This window comes from Sus scrofa, chromosome 14 (genome assembly GCF_054392235.1).
Source record: "Sus scrofa isolate SSC_HxYL_T2T_F1_AM1 chromosome 14, Sscrofa_HxYL_maternal_Yorkshire_Landrace_v2.0, whole genome shotgun sequence".
Classification (NCBI taxonomy): domain Eukaryota; kingdom Metazoa; phylum Chordata; class Mammalia; order Artiodactyla; family Suidae; genus Sus; species Sus scrofa.
This window is the reverse complement of record NC_139396.1, coordinates 68,534,025-68,556,486: the sequence shown is the minus strand read 5'-3', so window position 1 is coordinate 68,556,486 and position 22,462 is coordinate 68,534,025. Positions and strand designations below refer to the sequence as shown.

The 22,462-nt window shown below is 54.6% G+C and overlaps 2 protein-coding genes across 11 annotated transcripts in view; both read left to right on the top strand.

Annotated features, from left to right (window-relative positions):
- TBC1D10A (TBC1 domain family member 10A) overlaps positions 1 to 15,226 on the top strand; it is a 32,561-nt gene extending 17,335 nt beyond the window's left edge. For 2 of the 3 annotated variants that reach the window (XM_021072299.2, XM_084993685.1), the window contains 8 exons: positions 3,161 to 3,260; positions 7,701 to 7,808; positions 11,709 to 11,815; positions 12,488 to 12,602; positions 12,679 to 12,744; positions 13,430 to 13,619; positions 13,713 to 13,867; positions 14,384 to 15,226. In XM_021072299.2, the coding sequence (XP_020927958.2) occupies positions 3,161 to 3,260; positions 7,701 to 7,808; positions 11,709 to 11,815; positions 12,488 to 12,602; positions 12,679 to 12,744; positions 13,430 to 13,619; positions 13,713 to 13,867; positions 14,384 to 14,869 (1,327 nt within the window). In that variant the 3' untranslated portion in view covers positions 14,870 to 15,226. The remainder of the gene's footprint in view (positions 1 to 3,160; positions 3,261 to 7,700; positions 7,809 to 11,708; positions 11,816 to 12,487; positions 12,603 to 12,678; positions 12,745 to 13,429; positions 13,620 to 13,712; positions 13,868 to 14,383) is intronic. The other variant, XM_084993684.1, reaches the window with a different exon arrangement.
- Positions 15,227 to 17,708: 2,482 nt separating this feature from the next.
- On the top strand, positions 17,709 to 22,408 carry CASTOR1 (cytosolic arginine sensor for mTORC1 subunit 1). Of its 8 annotated transcripts, none has more exons than XM_021072301.2 (9): positions 17,709 to 17,868; positions 18,456 to 18,526; positions 19,964 to 20,151; positions 20,236 to 20,368; positions 20,636 to 20,759; positions 21,196 to 21,309; positions 21,475 to 21,557; positions 21,672 to 21,743; positions 21,874 to 22,408. In XM_021072301.2, exons 1-8 carry the CDS (start codon positions 17,756 to 17,758, stop codon positions 21,695 to 21,697), a joined length of 852 nt encoding a protein of 283 aa, XP_020927960.1. In that variant the 5' UTR covers positions 17,709 to 17,755; the 3' UTR covers positions 21,698 to 21,743; positions 21,874 to 22,408. The 8 variants fall into 8 exon arrangements, with proteins under 8 accessions (XP_020927960.1, XP_001929205.1, XP_013838499.1 ...); XM_001929170.5 differs by having other exon boundaries at positions 21,649 to 21,743; XM_013983045.3 differs by having other exon boundaries at positions 17,709 to 18,238; positions 21,649 to 21,743.
- The last annotated feature ends 54 nt before the right edge of the window (positions 22,409 to 22,462 follow it).

Here is a 22,462-nt window from a genome sequence, read left to right as displayed (position 1 = left end):
CCCTTAAGCTGGCTGTTTGGTCAGTTTCTCTGTCACTGGAAAGGGCTCATGCTCTCCCCCACTGTTAGGAGGAAGCTACCTCAGGGCTTTTATACTATCATGCCATTTTTAGGGATGCCCTTATCCTACCTCCACCGCACAGCTCCTTTCTGGGTATCTTTTTTTTTTTTTTTTTTCCCCTTTTTAGGGCCACACCCTCTGCATATGGAAGTTCCCAGGCTGGGGGTCGAAATGGAGCTACAGCTGCCGGCCTATGCCACAGCCACAGCAACGCCAGATCTGAGCCGCATCTGCAACCTATACCACAGCTCACTAGATCTTTAACCCACTGAGCGAGGCAATGTCATGGTTCCTGCAATGTCATGGTTCCTAGTCGGATTCGTTTACACTGCACAATGACAGGAACTCCCTTTCTGGGTATATTTTGAGGGTCAATTCACAGTGCAGGCCATCCAATCATATAGGGAAACAGCCTCAGAGAAGGCAAGGGTCTCTTGTAGATGGAATTCCTTTATATCCACAGAAGTCTGATCAGATGCCTTCTTAGTTCCTGACTGACCAGACTGAAGGATATGTGTACCTTCTGATTTTTCATAAACTGGATAGCCTGTAGCTTTTCAGGAGCACATTCTGCATGTAAAGAGAAGTTCACCTGTAGTGAGAGAACATGGGAAGTGCTGAGTGTTGGTGGTATCTTCCTTCCCACCCTCTGCATGTGGGTTAAACTTCTCTGCTGTTGGGGGAGAAGCTGCTCAAATGAGCATATTTCCTCAAAAATTTTCCAATTTAAGGTTTTAAAAATAAAAAATGGATCTTTCATTTGACATGTACATTTAAAGTAGTGGAGGGTTTTTTGTTTGTTTCTGAGAAGCTCTTGCCAAATCAATGGTGTAGTTTAAAATCAGTAGTGTCTTAGAATCCAGGAAATATGGTCGTTTGTTTTGTACCTATTTGAAATTCCGGTTTGAGGTTTGATGTTGGGGCTTTGAAACTGCCAAAGCTGTTATCTGGCATCATTTAAAAGAACACTGAACTTGAACATGTTCCCCTGTGTATTTGTAGTTGGGCAAATGGGTGTCTCTGAGCCCTGCTGTCATATATTTTCAACAAAGCCAGTCTGGAGGGTTGAGGAGTCAAATGGGCATGTATTTAATGAGATGAGAATTCTCTGGAAACTGGTAATCTCAGGTGAAAGCCTTGCCCTCTATGAGCCTCCAATTTTCTCATCTGCTCAGTGGGGGATTGGATCAGATATTATCCACGTCTACAACTGTCAGAGCTTCCTGTAGACAAAGTGTGGGTACCCCCTTTCGTTTAGTTAACTAGTAGACTCATCCCCTGATGTGTATGAGTGAATGCTTTATAGGTGATGGAAGGTGACCTGGCCTGTGATGCCTGAGGGCTTTTGGATTCCACTCCCTGGGCACCTGGGTACTTCCAGGAGACAAGTATACAGTCCTTTGAGAATTACCTGGTCTAAAGGTGTGGCCTCTGCTTTTCTTCCAGGGGGAGGGATGGGAAGTAGAGTGTCCTTGTGCTCTGCTCCTGCCTCTAGGTGGCGAGAGGGTCTGCAGTTCAAGAGGGTGGTGGCCTGTGTGAGTGTGCAGAGGGGGGCTGAGTTTGTCTCTCCTGGGCTGCAGCTCCAAGGCTGCTCTCAGGCCTGTGCAGTTCTTCAGATAAAGCACACTGAAGTAGAGGGCCTGCCCTTTTGTGTCTGGAGGCCTCGGCGTGGCCAGGGCCCCTCCCTCTGCTCTTCCAACCAGTAAAAGTTACAGCAGTGCATTTCCTTCCGGTAGAAAGAGAATCAGAGAATCCAGGCCTGGGCCAAACCCTAGCCCCACCAAGTCCTGTTCCTGAGAGAGCCTCCTCCCAGCCTCATGAGTGCCTGACCCTGGGCTCCTTTCTGGGAGGTCGGGCAGGACTGAGTGCAGGCACTTGGCTAGGATCTGATTTGGATTTGAGTCTGGGTTTTTCCACTGATTTTCCACTGTATGACTGTCAACAGTATACCCCCTCTGGGTATCTTACATCTCAGTAATGTCAATACTTTTTTTAATTGGAAAAAAAAGGGGCACAAAAAGGAAATTTAAAAGATACACTTTAAAAATAATTTTAAGAAGAGAGTGTATGTATGTAGAGAAGTCAGTGCACATGTACATTTTGCTGTTGTTTTCTTACCAATACTGCCCTGTAGGCTAAAAAGGAAGCACATGTAGAACACACAGCCTCCAAATGCTAGTCTCCTTCTTCTCTTTATCCCTTAGTTCTATGAATTCATGAATTTCCAGGGACTCACTCCTTGGAGGAAGCTCACTCACTTGAAGGACGCTTTAAGCCAGGGATTTTGCCCCAGCCTGCCTCAGAGGCTTTGGTGCTGACCGGAGCGGTCTTCATGCCAACATGTTTCCTCCAACGGCTCTAGTGGGCATTCAGAGCCCAGTAGAATGTCAGTGCCGTGAGGTCTGGGATTTGGTTCTAGTCTCAGAAGTGCTCCCTCAATCTGTCTAGATGCCCTGGCCCTAGAAAAAGGCCAGCATAGCTGTGCTAGCTACTCAATAGATGGACAGATACAAGTGATATTTGATGGGGTTTTGAAGTGTGTTCAGGATTTTGATAGGTGGAGACAACTTGGAGAGTGTTCCAGCAAAGGGACTGGCATGAGCAAAGGTTGAGAGGTGGGAAGGGGCCAGGGTGTAATTGGGGAAACTATGAGTAAGTAGTTTTGTTAGAGTGAAGAGGTGAGCATGTTCTTTCTGTCCTTGTTTGACTAGTTTTCTCGTCCAGCTCTGTACCTTGCACGCAGGCCCTCTGCAGAGGCTTATTTATCAAGACAGACCCAGGATGGGAATGCTTTGCTTTGATGCACAGATGCAGGCCCTCAGGTCTCTGCCCTAGAGAGGCATGGTGACCCCTGAGCCCCTTGACACATTGTGGGAGTGAGCACTTGAACCTTGTGTCTCTCTGGCCTGTGCCTTTCAGGGAGGGGCTTGTGTTCCCTCACATCTGTGGTAGGGCACTTACAGGTTAGCAGCCAGGAAGGGAAGGGCAGGGACGGAGGGCAGGGGGAGGAATGGAGACCCAGCAGGCTGGGGGCTAAGGCCTCAGCCAGGGTCTTTTCTTCTCTTGGCACCTCTGATAGTCTCTGCCCTCTGCTCCACAGGCTGGAGGAAGTTCCTCTGGAGGTGCTGAGGCAGAGGGAGTCCAAGTGGCTGGACATGCTCAACAACTGGGACAAATGGATGGCCAAGAAGCACAAAAAGGTGAGGTGTCTTTGGCTGGAAGTCACAGCTGGGGAAGAAGTGAAGAGGGAGGAGCTGCCTCAGCTTTGGGGAGCAGGAACTTCTCCAGCTGCCACCTGCCCTAGGTGTCCCCATTGGCCAGCTCAGGAATGGGAACAGAAGCTGGCTGGAGGGAGGGCCCAGGCTTCATTTGGTCCTCCCAGATGACTTCAGACTCAAGTAGAACTTTGTCCTGGAGTCAAACTTCAAAGCCTTTTGAGAGCCAAAAGCCAAAAGCTTTTCAGGCAGCTTTCCCCCAGCTCTCCTGGGTGAAGTCCTTGCTGCTGCTTACCACCTATCAGGAAGGACTTTAGACTACAGATAATAGCTAATGTGTGTTGAACATTTGCAGTATGCTGGGCACTTGACTCAGATAATCCTTACAGCACCCCAGTGAGGTCTGTGGTGGTACTATCCTCAGATTACTGCAAGATCAGGTTTGAACCCAGCAGTCCAGCTTCTGTGCTTGCACTCTTCCCTACCACAATAGGGAGTCTTCTTCACTCTCTAGATTAATTTGATGAGTTCCCTCTTGCCTGCTGGCCAAAGCAAAAAGAAAAGTAACTTCACAGTTCAATGGTCTTATGAAAATGAAAATACCCAGTGGTCTTTTTCTGGCAGGCTACCTTTAGGAACTAGCTCTGTCACCCTGAAGGAACATCCTTGCCCATCACAGTCTGCATGTTGATCCTCTTAACCACCTCGGCACGGTCTCCTTACTCCCTGACCTGGTGGAGGCCTGTCCACAGTCCCACAGCTGGGGTCTCTCTGCCCAAATACGCAGCATGCAATAAACCTGCTGGCCTGCTGTCATCAGCTGACATGCTGTTCTGGTCCTGGCTGGTGCAGCTGGCTGCAGGACCTAGTAGAAAGCTCAGGACCGAAGGCCACATAAAGACTTGGTCCCAGGTCCCCATTGCCTTCCTCTCTTCAAGCCCAGAGTTCTGAGTGACTTTGGGTGAGTCACTGCACCCTCTCAGTCTCAATTTCCCAGGTCAAGTGAGAACTTAACCCTGTTGTGAGGCCCTCTGTAAAGCCCTGGGCTTGTGGGTGTAACCAGGCCTAGGCTCTTTGTTGCTGTTCTGTGTGGGCTTTGGGGCATTCATATTTTGCTTGTTAGAAAAGACTTTTTTTTTTTTTTTTGTATTAAGGGCCGCATTTGCAGCATATGGAAGTTCCAGGCTAGAGATCGAATTGGAGCTACAGCCAGCAGCCTACACCACAGCCACAGCAGCGCAGAATATGAGCCACATCTGTGACCTACACCGTAGCGCACAGCAGCACTAGATCTTTTAACCCACTGAGCAAGGTCAGGGATCGAACCTGCATCCTCATGGTTACTAAATGGGTTCGTTACCACTGAGCCACAATGGGAACTCCTAGAAAAAACTTTCACTTGAAAAAATATTGTTTTAACGCAGTTGTTCCTAAACTGTTTCCTGCCTGACTGGGGTCTGTTTTCCTGCTTCCTTGTCCTTGGGCTTTTACCCTGAGCTCTAATTCCCTCTCTACTGTCTGTTGTGGTGGCTGGTGGCTGTCAGGGAGGTGGCTGTGGGCTTCTTGCCCCAGCATCCCTGCAGATGGGGATTCCAAAGGGGAGCATTGGGGAGCTTCTCTCAGCAGAGCAGCTGGCACCACTTCCTCTTCCCCTTTGCTTTCCTGGTACTGTGGTTAGAGACCAAGAGGCTGCACCCCACCCTGCCCGGAGGCCCTAGCCTCTGCTCCTCTCCTGCCACACTGGCCCCAGGAGCTCTCACTGCCTTGCTGCACAGGCTTGGGCTTTCCCATGGTCAGGAAGTACTGGCACATGGAGGACAATACCTGCATCAGGAAGTGGATCCAGACCCATGGCACTTATCCTGAGTCCACAGGACAGGGGCCCAGACCCTGCAGGGAGGCAGGCTCCTGCTGGAATGCTGTTTTCCCCTGTGGGGCTCTGCTCAAACTTTGGCCCTGCCCTCCTGGAGTTCAGTGGGCTGGGTGTGGCTTCGCTCCATTGTCTTCAGAGATCTTTCCCCGGGCCTTGCCTCAGATAACTAATCCCTTCTGCTTTCTGTTTTTGAGCACTTTCTCTAGCTTTATCCTTGCTGATCCCCACCTTTGCCTCTTCCTCAAGGAAGAGATTATAGTCTCCAGCTTGTCTGTGCTGAGGAAGATTCCAGAAGCCAGAGTGGGAAAAGCTGGGTATACTCCTAGCTCCATCCCGACTCCATAGCCCTGGGCCTAGGTGAAGGAGAGGCCTCTTTGAGAACTTCGTGGATTGAAGATATTCCCAGGCTCCCCTGGGGCAGGCCACATACGATGGTGCTATGATTATGTGGGGACTAGCTCACACTGAGCTTGGCCCTGGTAGAGCCTAAAGGACCAGTGGTTCTGGGCCACTCTGCATCCCTTTGCCAAAGCCTGCCCGGACCAAGTGACTTCCTTTGGGAGACCCTTGTCCCATAGCAGCAGGAAACTGTTCCTAGAGTCCGGGGCAGTTCCCTTCTGCTCCCTTCCCCTCCCCCCATTGCACGCAGTTCCAGAAGCTCAACCTTGGCTCTTATGACCACCACTGTGCTCTTCCCTCACTGCCCTTAGCCTGTCTGCCTATCTCCTTCCTGGTTCTTGACTCTCTCTGACCCTTGGAAAGTTTTCTCTTGTTTGCACTGGTCCTCAGGAAGCCTGAGCCTTTTGTGCTCCCTCCTCTGAGAGCTTCCAGTGAGACTGTTTGAGGGGCTTTCCAGGTGAGGGGAAGTTAAGTGTGAGCCTAAGGCCCTTCTGTGTCTGGTATATTCCCAGGATTTGGAGGTGTGGAGAGGAAGCCGTCGTTTATTGAACACAGATTGTGTCAGGCTTCATGCTAGGCGTGTTCCTCCCTTCTAATAGAATCCTAGTTGTTATTATTTTGCTCTTACTGTTGATAAGAAGTGATTGGCTAAGGTCAGTGCTGTATTCAAATTTATCCAGGTGCTCTTTTCCCACTGCCTTGAGCTCCCACCTCCACCCCAGGCCAGGCTGCTTAGTGCAGTGTGTGATGGGAGTATCACTGGCCAATCCTCCTACCCACATTCTATAGGAGTGGTGCCTCTGCCTTTGCCCTTCACCCTCCTGACCCTTGTTTTTGAGGTCAAGGAGGTCAATCAGGGCAGCTGCCTTAGAGCCTCATTCTGCCCCCAAGCCCAGAGGGAGCTAGCCTCCCCATCTGGCCACTGAAATGGGAAGTATACAGGGCAGGATCCTGTGGTGTAGCTAGTAGATATCAGGGTCCCTGATGGTCTTACCATAATATTTTCCCACTCTATGCCTGTTTCCCCATTTGTAAAATATATATTGGCTCAGTGATTAACGAACCTGACTAGGATCCATGAGGATGCAGGTTTGATCCCTGGCCTTGCTCAGTGGGTTAAGGATCCAGCGTTGCCGTGAGCTGTGGTGTAGGTTGCATACGTGGCTCGGATCCTGTGTTGCCTCGGCTGTGGTGTAGGCCGGCAGCTGTAGCTTCGATTTGACCCCTAGCCTGGGAACTTCCATATGCTGCAGGCACAGCCCTAAAAAGCAAAAAAAAAAAAAAAAAAAGTAAAAAGTAAGTAAATAAGTAAATTTAAAAAAACAAATAAATATATAATGGTTTATCAAACAGATTTTGGCAGTGGAAGACTTTTTTCTGTAAAAGACAGAAAACATGAATCAAGCACTAGCTCTGGGTCATAAGCTACCCCAAGCACTTCCTCCCTCACCCCTCCCAGCCTATGAATGGTGGCTAAGGCCTATGCCATTTTAGCAAGGGCTAGGATAAGGGACTTGCACCCTGGCCAGCTGCCTTTGCCCCAGGCTGATAATTGGGGGAGCTCAGGGTCAGGGAAAGAAGAGAGGCGATTCTTGACCAAATAAAGGGGAAGCCATTTTTATCAGCTCCCATCTTCCTTCTGAGTTCTGCTGAGGTCTTTCCCCTCTAGGCTGGCTGTGTCCTATCACACAGATGCTTAAACAAACACTCCCATGACAATGTTCTGGGTCATCCTGTGAGCTCCTCTCCCTGTGGCTGAGCTGTGTTCCACATTGTGCAGATCCCTCTCTGTTGACATCCCATGGGGGCTCCTCTCACTTGTCTGGTTCCATTTTGATTCAGAAAATGGTGATGGGGATTCATACTCCTGTGGTAGATATCAGGAATACCTGTCCTATCACTGGACCAGAGAACGTGGGGACTCTGCCATCACCTGGTGGCAGCATATCTAATTCAGTCCTCCCCCCACCCCCATCCATCATAGAATTTTCATTGTAGGAACAGGGATGAATCCTCTTTCCTCCCCTCTTCTGCTCTTGCTGATGTACTCCTGAAGCCCCAACAAGCACCAGCAGAAAGGGCTGGGCTAGCACGCGGCATCTGGGGAGCTGCCTGGGTGGATGCATAGGCTAAACCTTCCTTTTGGCTTTCAGATCCGTCTGCGGTGCCAGAAAGGCATTCCACCTTCTCTGCGGGGCCGTGCTTGGCAATACCTGTCAGGAGGCAAGGTGAAGCTGCAGCAGAACCCTGGAAAGTTCGACGTGAGTTGCCCCTCCTTCACCTTGCCCTCCCTTCCTTGTCTCTTGACTTCTTTCACCTGGCAGTGATCTTCTGTCTGCCTGCCTAGACCTCAGCAGTATGAGTGATTGATGGGATCACCCCTCAAGTACCCAACTGCCAGGCCTGGTCAATCTGTCACTCCTGGGGGCTCTGCTCACCTGAGGCTCCAGCCCTGAGCAGACCTCAGGGGATGGACAGATTTGCAACCCCCTATTCCAGCTCTTTCTCATGACAGCCTCCCACGTTTGCTCACTTGGACTCAGTGGGCCACCTTGAAACTCTTGGTTGTTGGGAGGGTACACTCAGGCCACTTCCCTGACTGCCTTGGTCCCCGTGATCTAGGCCTTTTGGGGCATGCCCAGCAGGGCTGCAGGACCTTAATACCTCTTGGCCTCCTATCCTGTACTCTCTCCTGCCTCATCCAAGCCAGCCAGACATGGGTCACCTGTGTTGCTTATGGGCTGTCAGCACTAGTGGTGGCAGAGCCAAACCAGTATCCTTAGAGTTTATTTTTATTTATTTATTTATTTTTAGGTTTGCATCTACAGCATACGAAAGTTCCCAGGCTAGAGGTGGAATCAGAGCTGCAGCTGCTCCCCTACACCCAGATCCCCCTACACCCAGATCCCCCTACACCCATAGCAATGCCAGATCCAAGCTGTGTCTGTGACTTTCACCACAGCTCACAGCAACACCGGATCCTTAACCCACTGAGCAGGGCCAGGGATTGAACCCGTGTCCTCATGGATATTCATCGGGTTTGTTATCACTGAGCCACAATGGGAACTCCATATCTTTAGAGTTTAGAAGCCAGTCAGGGACTAGAGAGGGTACCCTCTGCAGCCACGCCTTCCCCTCCCCACCCTCATCCTCTGCACCCACCCCCTTGTAGTTGTCAGAGTGAAGAACACCCCTCCATTCATGAGGCTCCTTGGGGCCCACGGTCTGGGCAGCTCCTCCAGCCTTCTTCTCTAGGGAACTAGGGAGTCAGTTGGCTTCCCTGGGGTTGCCCCAGCTCACCTGCCAGACTTGGCCTCAGGCATCAGGGTATCTCCCAGGCTCCTGGGACTGGTGACAGGCAGTGAGACAGAGCTGCCAGCCACCAGCTCTTTGTTGACATACTTCATGCTTCAGTGACCACTCCTGTCTTGCCAAACCTGTTCCTTGAGAAGAGTAGGGAGGGCAGCCTGGAGTTTCTGCTGCTGACCTGGAAGGGGTGAGAGCTGTTTGCTGGCAACACTTGGCCCTGGGGGCCTGGGGTGTGGGTGGAGTATCTGGCTGGAGGCAGCCTTGAATCAGGGCAGTTGGACTGTCCCACAGAGCACCAAGTCATGCCCTACTCAGGTGGCCTCTTGACTCCAGAGTCTTTCTTCAAGTGGCTACATGTCTTCCATTGCAGGTGGCTGCACTCTGGGCAGAACGTGAAGGTTGGGGGTGGGAGCCTCACCCCAAGCCCAGGGCTTATCTTCAGCTGCTGGAGCACAGGTGTGAGAACCAAGAGCTTGGGTGGTGCAATCAGCCCTCTGGTTCCACAGTTAGCAGATGTGAGCGCATCCTGAATGAGCAGCAGAGCATGGAGCTCTGTGTGCTTTATGTGTCTGGGGAGTGGTGCATCCAGAGGGGAATTGGCCGCCTCTGTGGCATCTTGAAGGTTGCTTTTGGGAGGAGGTAGATTTGCCAAGAAAGGCCTTCAAGGGGAGTTCCCTTCATGGCTCAGCAGCCGATGATCCCAACTAGGATCCATGAGGATGAGAGTTTGATTCCTAGCCTTGCTCAATGAGTTAAGGATCCGGCGTTGCCACGAGCTGTGGTATAGGTTGCCGATGCGGCTCCGATCCTGTGTTGCTGTGGCTGTGGCATAGGCCAGTGGCTACAGCTCCGATTGGACCCCTGGCCTGGGAACCTCCATATGTTACAGGTGCGACCCTAAAAAAGTGGAGAAAAAAAAAAAAAGGCCTTCAAGATGCTCTGAAGCTGAGTGGTGGGACCCTGAAGCAGTGCTGGGGGCCAGAACGGTGGTCTGTAAGCACACCTGGAAGGATGCTGCCTCGGGATGAGGTGGAGGAAGTGGATGGGGGCAAGGCAAGGGTATAAGAGCTCAGAGGCAAGGGTACAGTGACGGGGCTGGTAGCAGCACCTCTATGTTCAGCCATCCTGTGTGGCTCCTTCTCCGTACTTGCTCCCTCTTCTGCCTTTCTTGGGCTAGGCAGGACCTTCCAGTCCTTTTCTTAACTGGTTTTCTTCAGTCTTCACTTCAGGATGGCGCCAGCACCTTTGGGCTCTCTGGGAGGCCGGGTAGCTGCATCATTTCCAGCGGCCCATGCCTGCCTTTGATTCCTAGCATCCTTCCTCCCTGCAGGCCCTTCAGCTACACCTTTTCCTTTCTCACCTGCTGTTGTGTGGCCCAGTGTCTTGGGCTGCTGAAATACCAGCTGAGCCTGTCCTAGGAAACGACTTTCTGGGTTCTCAGGTCCTTATCTCACTGAAACCTTCCGTGGAGAACTTGTGGGACCCTCCTTTCTTTTCTGACAAAAGCAAACTTGCATTGCATTCAAACAGTATCCAGCCCTGGGCCTGACCTGCAGGGTGCCTAGGACACACAGGCCCCCATCTTGAGGGTGTGTGGGGCCCTACAGCTTGCACACCCACCTCTTTAGCTCTGTGCCGCTTAAGGGCCCAGACCATCCCTCTACCCTCCAGCCTCCAACCCTCCATCAGCTTTTCATCTCAGTACTTAATCTCTCATGTCAAGTTACCTGGCAACCTAGGGTCCTTATTTCAATACTGGGACACCCCCATTGAGGGGGTACAAAGAGAAAAGGGGCTTTATGAAGTCATCTGCCAGGTAGGGCCAGGGTCTGCCCCCACTGATGTGTTTGTTGAGAACCCAGCCTTCCTCCTGGGGCCTCTCCTGACACTGCCCAGCACAGCAAGCAACATGTACTTTGTCTACTTCCCTGCTCAGCCCTCTCAATTTCTTTTCGTTGATATTTTTCTTTCTTTTGTTAAAGTTGAGGTATGAATTTACATAAAGTAAAATGCACAGATCTTAAGCAATCAGTTCAGTGAGTTTGGACAAATAATATATGTACATATAACCAATGAGCAAGTCAAGATATAGAACATTTCAAGTGACCAAGAAATGATTTTTCTTTGGGTAGTAGCTTTCTTTTTATAAACGGTACTCATACTAAAATGCTTACCGAAATTCAGAGTAAAACTTTGTTGAACTCCAGCACTCAGAGATGGCTCTGAGGCTAATGGCCTGACAAATGTTGTGACTGCACTCTGTACAGCAGATTGCACATATCCTTTCCTGAAGGTGGCACCACTTGTACAGGGAGATGGGTAGCAGAGGAGTAGGGATTGACGGCTCTCAGTCAACCTGGCTTCCAGGCCCAGCCACACCATTTTTGTAATCACAGGGTATTGGGCAAGTGACTTTGCCTTGACCCTCAGTTTCCTCATCTGTAGACAGTGTCTTTGGGGGCTTGAGAACAGTCTGTGAGGCCTACGGTGCTTTTGAGAGCGGCGCTCAGAGTGGTGCTAACGGGTGGTAGCCATTGCTTGGATTGCAGTCCATCTTAAGGGTGTAATGTAAGGTGTTTGAGTCCTGAATGAAGTGCCTAGATGTTATTTCCAGCCCACAGCTATGATGGACACTCCTGGAGCCTGGATCACACCTCAGAGTTTCCAGGAGCCTGCTCCACTTGGCTCTCTGCCCCTGCCCAGGCTTCCTGACCTGTCCTCAGGAAGGCCCAGCCCATGACGGGATCTCATGAACATTGTCCCTGGTGGTGGGGGCTCCTCCAATACCTGGGAGAGTTGTATCCTCCCAGCCATCCCTAACTCCTAAGAGATGCTCTTGACCTTGCTTCCAGGAGCTGGACATGTCCCCCGGGGACCCCAAGTGGCTGGATGTGATTGAGCGTGACCTGCACCGGCAGTTCCCTTTCCACGAGATGTTTGTGTCCCGGGGGGGCCACGGGTGAGCAGGCTGGGCCTTGTGGGCTGGAGGTGGCTCTTGGCCCTTTCCCTCAGAGGGACAGAGGAGGTAAAATGAGTTTGGGTGTATCTGGGGGGCCCAGAAGTTGGGGGCCCAAACTGCACTGTTAGTTTTTACTCTTTGTTTGAGTCTGATGGGTCCTCTTAGTTTCTCCTCTTATGTCTGGGGGCAGCTTCATCATTCATTCCCCAGAGTGCTAGGACTGGCCTGGCCTTCTTCTGGAAACAGGTTTTGGTGGGAAGAAAAGGGACAGAGAGTTAGGTGGGCACGGGGTATGTAGGAGAGGAGAAATATGGCAGGCCAGCCACAGGACCAAGACAGACACCTGCAACAAAGCTGGCCTTGCTGAGGGGCCACAGCTGCTGAGTGAGCGACCCACACTTCTAGCCCAGACACACTCTTATCCTGTATCTGGCATTCTCCCCTGGCCCTGCCTCCTACTTTTTTTTTTTTTTTTGAGCCTCTGACCTCACCTGTCAAAAAGGGGAGGTGCGAGTTGATGTGTTACGTGGGAGACTGGCCCCTTGGTGACCACAGTCAGCTCCCATCCCCTCTCCAGGGAAGTGCAGCTTCTGAGACAGGTCTGGTAGGACAAATATGAAGGTAGCGGGTGGCAGAGTCACACCTGTCATCCCGTCCCTGACCTCTTCACAGCCAGCAGGACCTGTTCCGTGTGCTGAAGGCCTACACACTCTACCGGCCCGAGGAGGGCTACTGCCAGGCCCAGGCGCCCATTGCGGCTGTCCTGCTCATGCACATGCCTGCTGAGGTACCACCAGGCAGGGGGTGGGCAGGCGGGCAGGGAACACCCAGCAGCAAGGCCTCACATCTCTCTTGCTCCACAGCAAGCCTTCTGGTGCCTGGTGCAGATCTGTGAGAAGTACCTGCCTGGCTACTACAGTGAGAAACTGGTGAGTGCTTGCTGGGCCTGGGCGCTGGCCTGAGACCCGCCCCAGCCTGGATGCCCTTTGGGGCCTCTCTTGGCCTTACTCTCTAAGCCACTCCTGTCCCCACTTAAATCCTTCCTAGCCTTTTGTTGCTTTCAGGCTGAAGTCCCAAGGCCTGCCAGGGTCAGGACTCCTGGGCTACAACTTCTTGGTTCCACACTCCCTCCATCTCTACCTCCAGCCGTGTGGCGATTGAGCAGGATCGCGGCTCCTCCAGTGCATCAAGTTCCTCCCTGCTCAGCCTTGACATAGGCTTAAACCTTTCCCCCCTTCCTTCCCCTGGTACCTCTTCTTTTCCCTCCACTTTCAGCCCTCTGGAGCCTTCCTTGACCTTGACAGGTGGGACCTCTGGCACACGCTTACCCAGTGTTCCTGTTCCTGCCATGTTCTGGGCACTTAGGCCCCTCCCCTCGTCTCTTTGCTTCTGTGATTTCTGTCTCTCTGCCCCTTTGCTCTACATGCTCCATGAGGGGGACCAGCTGTGTCTGGATTGCTCACCTTTGTATCCCAGCACCCAGCATGAGGTTGGCACCCTATAGTGTTTGCTTCCTGAGGAAGGGATGAATGCCTGCCTGGAGTTGGGAGCTGGGACATCCTTCCCACCTTGGCTGCTGTGGTCCCACAGTCCGGTGGCTTCATGTCTCCCCAGGAGGCCATCCAGCTGGATGGGGAGATCCTCTTCTCGCTGCTCCAGAAGGTGTCTCCTGTGGCCCACAAGCACCTCAGCCAGCAGAAGATTGACCCCTTGCTCTACATGACAGAGTGGTTCATGTGTGCCTTCGCCCGCACCTTACCCTGGAGCTCCGTGCTGCGTGTCTGGGACATGTTCTTCTGCGAAGGTACCTCTGTCCCTAGTCCAGCCCATGAGGGCCTCTATTTCTAGAGAAACTCCCTAAAGGGCCCCTCGCACTCACTGCTGGCTCTCCATGCAGGAGTCAAGATCATCTTCCGGGTGGGGTTGGTGCTGCTGAAGCATGCGCTGGGCTCCCCCGAGAAGCTCAAAGCCTGCCAGGGCCAGTACGAGACCATTGAGCGGCTGAGGAGCCTCAGCCCCAAGATCATGGAGGAGGCCTTCCTGGTCCAGGAGGTACAGTCCACATCTTCCCCCCACCACTGGGAGGGAGGGGAAGACATGAGGGTCTTTTGAGGGCCTGGTAGCCCTCTGCCCCCAAGGCCTGGTGCTCAGCAGCCCAGGATTGTGCACAGATCTCATCCTTCTGTCTGCATGAGAAGAACAGGCACAGAGAGGCCTAGGTCTTCAGGAATATGAGTAGATGCAGCTCATCACCCCCCTTCCTCCCTGGCTCCATAACCATGGTTTTGCTTTATTTTCCCTTTTTTTTCTTTCCATTGTGGATTTGTATCTGGGGCTGAAATGGGGTGACACATAGTTAGGCAAGTAGACTCAAGAGTTGTGGGGAGTTTTCTCCTCTGAGGCAGTGAGTATAAAACTCCTGGCTCACCTGGCACTCAGGGACTTTTGACCACCACTACTTTAGTGACCAGGGCTGGGACAGCTGAGGGAGAGCAGGGGCCCAGGCTGGGGGGCAGAAGGGGAAGGTTCTTCTTCCTGGTGCCCACCTGCCTGTCACCACCCCTACAGGTGGTAGAGTTGTCAGTGACAGAGCGCCAGATTGAGCGCGAGCACCTCATCCAGCTGCGGCGCTGGCAGGAGACCCGGGGTGAACTGCAGTGCCACTCGTCGCCCAGGCTGCACGGCGCCAAGGCCATCCTGGAGGCAGAGCCTGGCCCATGGCCCACCTTGCAGCCTTCACCATCCATCCGCCTGCCTCCGGACGCCCCCCTCCCTGGCTCCAAAGGCAAGTCCAAGCCATCCAAGCAGGTCCAGAAGGAGCAGAAGGAACAGCGGAAGCAGGCGAAGGCGAGTGGGCAGCCAGACAAGCCCACAACCACAAGTCAAGCCAAAGTGGTGGCCGCTGCTGGAGATGCATGTCCCCCACAGGATGTGCCCTCGAAGGACCCAGGCCACCAGGACCCAGCCCCTCAAGACTCAGCTCCCCAGGACACAGCCCACCACCGCTCCCAGGAGAGCCTGACATCCCAGGAGAGTGAGGACACCTACTTGTAACCATGGCAGCTCAGGCCCCGGGGCTGGGGTCTCCACACACCTATACAGTACATGGACTGACTTCAGGGCCTGCCCACCCTCTGAGGGCCCGGTCGCCTGGGTCGGCAGGGAGTCTGGCTGGCCCAGCACAGATTCTGCCTGAGCCTCCTTATTTATTTTCTCCAGAGTGGAGCTTGGGCAGGCCCAGCTGGGGCAGGCAGAAGTGGGTGAGGCCTTGTTTGGCCCCCTCCTCCTGGAGGCATGTTCTCCGGGACCAGGGCACTGATGTGAGGGGAGAGGGAGGGATAAAGGGTGGGGTGCTCTTTGTGTAAAATAGAAACATGGTTTTGTACAGAAATAAACAGGCTTGTGTAGAGAGCTGGTGTGCAGCTAGGGACTGGAGAGGGGGGTCTGTTCCCCGACCCCCGCTGTGCTCAGCATTCTTCTCCATACCCTGCAGAGGCCCCATCCTGGTCCTAGTGCAGCACTAGAGCCTTTCTGGGAAGTACCTTTGCCAGAGGGGAGGCCAAATCTAGGGCCCGCTCCTATTCCTGGCCCCTGTATCCTCTTATCCTGTCCCCTCTGACCCATGTTCACCATCTGCCATGGATGAGGGTCACTAGTGCTGGGGCAGAGCAGAGCCTGCTCCCCAGGCCTTGATCCCTGCCCATCACCGAAGGGGAGGGGTTCCTTAGGGAGGTCCTTTTAAGGGTCTTCCTCTTCTAAGGTCTAGCCTGGATGCTATTTTGGACCCCAGTAAGGTAATGAGTATTCATTCTGGGTTGGGTGCTGGTGCCAAGAGTGAGGGATCATGAATGCCCTCACATGCTCATCCCAGGCCTCCATCAAAAGCAAAGGGGTGTGGGGCCAAATCTGTATCTTTGATGAAAGGCTACCTGCCATGTAGCATATGCCAGGCTGGGCTGGTTGTGTCACATGCCTGATCAGGTAGGTTTTATTATTGTCCCCCTTTTATGGATAAGGAAACAGGAGCTAAGTGGGAAAAATGAAGCTGATCCAGATTTGTACCCAGAGCCCCCAACTACCTCTCCTGACTTTGCCATTGAAGGCCCAAGTTGGCAGTAGTGTCATAGCTGATGACTGGCAAGGGTGAGGACAGGGTGTCCCTGGGAGAGGCCCCCCTTCTGCTGAGGAAGCAGCTTTTCCAGTCAAACAATAGTGACTGTTCTTGGCTGGCCACCAAGCTGGGCTGGGCAATGGGGGAGCAGGGAGGCAGGACTAGAGCCTCCCTGGGAGCTTTTAAGCATCTCAGGGCCTCAGCCTGGAACATCTTGTCCTGGTACAGCTGGGGATACTGAGGCCTGAGGAGGTCAAGGGTCACATGAATCTGTCAGGGCAAACCACACCCTTCCTACCTCCTGCCCCTTACCCCTGTGGCTTCCTACCCCATGTACACCTGCCGTCAACCAGATGAGGGGCTCAGCCTCCTGAGGACACCTCCCACCCCCTGGCCCTCTAGGGGTCTGGCCAGGATGTGGTGGCTGCAGTGTTCCAGCAGAACCCACCAAACTGGTGAGTCCAGGGAGGGAAGGTGCTGCCCCACTACTAGCTGCGTGCAATTGCCGCCACCCCCCACCCCACGCCCGCCCGCCCCAGCAGGTAGGAGGCCTGCTCAGGCCTGCTGGGACCCAATCAGGCCTGAGGCCTGCTTTAACCTGCTTGGTTCAAAGCCTTGGATCTGAGGCCTGAGGATGTGCAGGCCAGGCAAGGGCCCCTGGAACATGTCCCATCCTGCTGGGAAACCAACCTAGGTGTGCTGATGTCTGCTCAGCACTGGGGTCTTTGCAAACCTGAGAGGCCTGAGCAGACCCCAGCCCTAATGTTGAAATGAACCCAAGGTGGCACTAACAAGCTTCAGATCTGGGGGCCTCCTTGGACATGAAACAAGCTTAAATGTGCTCAGGCCCAAGTTCTAATGACTGTAGGCTTTTAAGTCTGACTACACACTGGGCTCTGGATGCATGGCCCTGCCCCCCAAAGTTTGAGCTTTGGGCATTCCTGTCCCAAATACTTAAGTCTTAAGCCTCAAATGTTAGTCCAGACTACCTTCAGCTCCCTACCCTACAGTGTATTGCTCAGAGGTAGCTGGGGCCCTCCCCATCTTTGATTCTGGTGGGGAGCCTTCTACTCTGAAAGGTGGGTGAGAGGAACAGATGTGGGGACCACCAAGTTCAGGTTGGGTTTCATCTTGTTAGCCCACTCACAGGGCTCACAAAGCTTGGAGGGGTTTGTATCAGTGCTATCCTGGGCTGTGGAACTTTTTTCACTGCCACCCCAGCCAGTTCTGGTGGCCCTGCCTCATGCTAAGCCATCAGAGGAAGGAGAGGGAAAGGTGCCAGGACCCTTTATTGGGACAGAACAACAACGTCTCCTAGGTTGCACAGTGGACCCCTACCCACCCATGTTTCAAGGATTTGGGAGCAGTGTTCTGGTCACAGCCGAGCCCCGGTTCATCTTGTGGCCCTCCCAAGCCTTGGTGAACTTAATCAGAAGGCCCTTAGTGCAGAAAAGACCCCAAGCCTCCCCGGGCTCTCCGGAGCAGCTGCGGGAGTCCTGCGGAAAGGGCGGAGCCCGGAGTGGGGGCGAGGCATGGGCGGGGCCTGGAGGACGCGACGGGGGTGGGGTTAGGTGGTGATTCCGGAGCCAATGCCGAAGGGGCGGGGCCATAAGGGGCGGAGTGAGTCTCTAGCGTTACAAGGAGGCGTGGCCACCCTGGATTGGCCCCCAGTCCTGCGCGGCGTGGCCGTCAGGGAGCTGGCGTGGCTGGCGGCTAGGACTCTGCGGCGCAGCGGCTCCTTTAAGCACCTCCCGGCACCGCCCCCGCCGCCCCGCCCCCGGCACGGCCTGGGTCTGTTTGGCCGTGGGGTCGGGTCCGCGCGGACCGCGATGGAGCTGCACATCCTAGAGCACCGGGTGCGGGTGCTGAGCCTCGCCCGGCCCGGTCTCTGGCTCTACACTCACCCACTCATCAAGCTGCTCTTCCTGCCCCGCCGAAGCCGGTGCGCGTCCGGGTCCGGGCACAGAGGGGGGTGGGCTGCACTGTCACTCTGAGATGGGATCGGGAGATTAGGACCTCCGCGGGGCCAGCGGGAGCAGACAGGGAGAGCGCTCTCCCCGCCCCCCGCTCCCCACCGGCCGCCATCCGGCCTGGGCCTACCCTCCCTGGGACCGCCGCCTATCCGGCTCGTGAGGCCCCCTCACAGAGCTTGTTAAGGCGCAGACAGCCTGGGATGGTCAGTGCTTAACTCCTAGTGGTTTCACATGGGGGCATTTCTTCCTGGCAACTTCGGAGAACTTTTTCCAGCTGCCTCTCATCGGGTCAGAGGGGCTGGTCTAAGGGGGCTCGGACGCCCGGGACTGCCGCCTTGGGTGAGCCTCTCCTTCCTCTTGGAATGCTGGGCAGGGGCTTCTGCAGAGATCTGGGCGGAGGAAAACGGTTCGCAATTCTGGAGATGGGGCCCACGCCCCACTGTTCTGGGGAGGAAATTGAGTCTGGAGGGGGCAGGGAGACGCCCAGCCGGGGTGGGGGGTGTCTGCCCGCCCCCTCCGCCCACCCAGGCTGAAGATGCTCCCTGCCCCCACCCAGGTGCAAATTCTTCAGCCTGACGGAGACCCCTGAGGATTACACGCTCATGGTGGACGAGGAGGGCTTCAAAGGTGGGGACTGGGCTGGGGAGGGTGAGTAGGGGAAGGAGGTTGTCCTCCCCTTTTTGCAGGATTCTAAGAGAATGCTAGGATCTAATGTACCAAGAGTTGGGGCCCTGAAGGCAGATGATCTGGGTTCCAGTCCATTTCCACTACTCACTGGCTGTGTGCCCTTGATCAAGTCACTTCCCCTCTCTGAGTTGTTTATTTCGTTTTATGTAAAATGGATATAGTTACGGTTCTGATCTATTTGGCCCCATGAGGGTTTTATAAATGGGGCAGTGTGTAAAGGGCATTTAGCAGCCACAGACCAGCAGCAGGGCCTCAGTTACAGCTCTGGGGCAAGAATCAGGCTTCTGTGGCTGTTCTTGCCCCCCACCCCATTATTTCCCCTTGGGCTTCACTCCCTGGTGTGGGTCACTCCCTCCCTGACTGGTCTGGGAACTCCGAGAGTCTGAGGGTTGGGGAAGGAATGCAGGAGCCGGCAGCCAGCCCAGGGCAGGATCCTACGGGGCCTCCTAGCTGTGTTTGGGCGATTAGCAGCCACCTTGGCTGTGGCCCATGTGCTGGACTGGACACCAGCCTGGTCCCTCCCTGATCCCTGGAGCTGATATCTGGCTTCTCTCCTGCCAGCTTGACCCATCCTTACAGGCCTGGAGTCTCTGGCCAGCCAGCTGGGGCTCCCTCCCTCCCCTACAGGGCTACTTAGTTTCCCTATTTATGCTGCGGAAAAGTCTGGGTCTGCTAACGAGGAAGGCATCTCCCAGCCAACTTGGACTGCTGGCTCCCCCTGGTGGTACCACATGGTGTAAGGCCTCTGATACTCAGTGCATACATACTCAGTTTCTGTAGGAGAAACAGGCTCTCAGAAGTTAAATCATTTGCCACAGGTCAACAGAAAGTAAATGATGAAGCTGGGATTAAAACCCAGGTCTGTCTGAATTTTGAGCTCCAATTTTATTTTATTATTTTATTTTTTACCTTTTCTAGGGCCACTCCCGCAGCATATGGAAGTTCCCAGGCTAGGGGTCTAATCAGAGCTGTAGCCACCAGCCTGCGCCAGAGCCACAGCAACTCAGGATCTGAGCCGCGTCTGCAAACTATGCCACAGCTCACAGCAACGCCAGATTCTTAACCCACAGAGCAAGGCCAGGAATCGAACCTGCAACCTCATGGTTCCTAATCAGATTCATTAACCACTGTGCCACGACGGGAACTCCAAGCTTCCATTTTAACTGGGAAGTTTCAATCCCTGACAGGCCAACACCCAAAGCACTTCTCAGTCTTTGCATATATGCAGGTCTCAGGAGCAGAACTTGGGGGAGGAGGACAGCTCTATTTTCCAGAGTGGACCTTACCTTGGTAGAGCCCTCCAAAGCGCAGACAGGGAAACTGAGGCCAGGGGCCAGCCCTACAGGCCCTGACTGGGTGTGTCCCCCTGCCCCACAGAGCTGCCCACGTCTGAGTTCCTACAAGTGGCCGAGGCCACGTGGCTAGTGCTGAATGTGTCATCCCACAGCGGCACAGCAGTGCAGGCTGCTGGGGTCACCAAGATTGCCCGCTCAGTAATTGCACCGCTGGCTGAGCACCACGTGTCCGTGCTGATGCTGTCCACCTACCAGACAGACTTCATCCTGGTGAGTTTCCTGCAGGTGCTGGGGCAAGGCAGGGTGGACACGGGTGCCTGGGGACCCGTGTATTGTGTCATCTTTGTGGCCCAGGTGCGGGAGCAGGACCTATCCGTGGTGATCCACACACTGGCCCAGGAATTTGATATCTACCGAGAGGTGGGCGGGGAGCCTGTTCCTGTTGCCAGGGATGATTCCAGCAACGGCTTTCCCCGTGCCCAGCATGGTGAGGGTCACCTCTGACACCCAGGCCTGGTGGGGGCTCCTCTTCCCACTGGGGCCCTTCCCTTTGTGGGTGGGTCTGTGGGCTTGGGGAGACCAGCTGACACTGACCCCCTCACAAGATAGGGAGACACGGCAGGGAAACTAAGGCAGATTCCGGTATGTAGCAAGTGACCCTACACCTAGCCCAGGCCCCCTTTCTGGCTGGCCACCAGGGGGCACTCCAGCCCACAGTCTCCCTTTCACCCACCACCACCTGCTCCCTGAGCAGGGCCCAGCCCCACAGTGCATCCCATCCAGAGCCCACAGAACCGCTTCTGTGTCCTCACGCTGGACCCTGAGACACTGCCAGCCATCGCCACCACCCTCATCGATGTCCTCTTCTACTCGCACAGGTGGGCCTTGTTTGTCTCTTTGATCTCACAGCTTGTTCCCTACGCTTTGTCCCACCACCTTCCACCAGTCCCTTGGCTCTGCAGTGCTGTACCCTGTTCCGTGTCTGGGGTTCCTGGCAGCCTGCAGTGCCCACAGGCCCTTCACTGAGGTTCAGGCAAGGTCCTGGTGCTGCAGCTGGAGCCCTTCCCTTTGGGGTGGGCAGAGCTACTCCTGAAGTGTGCCCTGGTCAGGCCCTGTGGTCCTGGGATCCTGCATCTTTGGCACAAGTAGGTTCATCCTCCTCCCCCATCCCTACCCATGGCATGGGGAGGAAAGTGGCTCAGGGACATGAGCATCTTCCCAGGGCCACCTGTGCCAGCCCCTTCCCAGGGGTCTAGAGGCCCACTGGGCAGAGAGGGAGAGGGAAGAGTGCCTGAGCCTCCTATCCCTTCCCAGTGGCCCTAAGGAGGCAGCCTCTGGCAGTCCTGGATCCAGCTCCATCACCTTCTTTGCTTTCTCCCTCATCGAGGGCTACATCTCCATTGTCATGGATGCTGAGACACAGAAAAAGTACGTGACCCCTGACCCCAGGTGGGCCACAGACCCTAAGCCAGTCCCTAAGAGGAAGGAGGTGGAACATCAGACTCCAAGGTCATCAGGCTGATCTGCTCTGGGGGCTCACAGTGGGGCAAGGAAGAGACAGGGTACCCTGCCCACCACCCCTTGCCTCCCCAGGTTCCCCAGTGACCTGCTGCTGACCAGCTCCTCGGGGGAGCTGTGGAGGATGGTGCGCATCGGCGGACAGCCCCTGGGCTTTGGTGAGGGCTGCACCTTGTGTGTCGGGGGCTTGGGAAGGGCCAGGAGGGGGGCATCAGGGTGATCCACATGGACCCCCTCCTCCACCCTCAGATGAGTGTGGGATCGTGGCCCAGATTGCAGGTCCCCTGGCTGCGGCTGACATCTCTGCCTACTACATCAGTACCTTCAACTTCGACCATGCCTTGGTGAGCACCACCGTCTGGGGCCAGGGCTCCTGCAGGGACACTGAGGCCCAGGAGGGGGCCCAGGAGGTGGTCCCAGTCAGGCCAGGAAGTTGAGCAGCCGTGACACCTTCCTCTGTCCACCTGCCCGCAGGTGCCCGAGGACGGCATCAGCAGTGCTATCGAGGTCCTCCAGCGCCGGCAGGAGGGCCTGGGCTCCTGAGCAGCAGCCTCCGGCCTCTCCCCTTGCCCTCAGGCTTCCAGAGATTTCTCGAATATTTCCTCAAGCTCTGGGACATTCCTGCTGGGGGATCCCTCCTTCTGCTCTGTGTATATAAGCTGTGGGCAGAGCACCGGCTCTCACGTGGACACACGTGTCTGCCCCCCACAGGGGAATACGGTGCTCAGGGCTTCCTCCAGGAAGCCCTCAACCCATCACTCCCTGCTGGGCCTCGGCGTTTGCACATTCCCTGCCTGAGGCCCAAGCCTTCCCCCTTTCGGTAGCCCCGTCTGGCTGGCTGCTCCTGGACAGGGCCCTGATCTCCGTTCTGCCTCGGGCTGGGGGTTGCCTTCCCTGGCCAGGTGAGTTCTGACAAGTGCCTCCCCTTCCTGGGACCACCAGAAGTATTTTTACATCTCTCTCTCTCTTCCTTTTTTTATCAACTTGTTAATAAAGAGCTTGTAGTGAGTGGGCTGGGCTGTGGTCTTTGGGGTTGTTCAAGCCTTGGCCACAGCTACTTTGC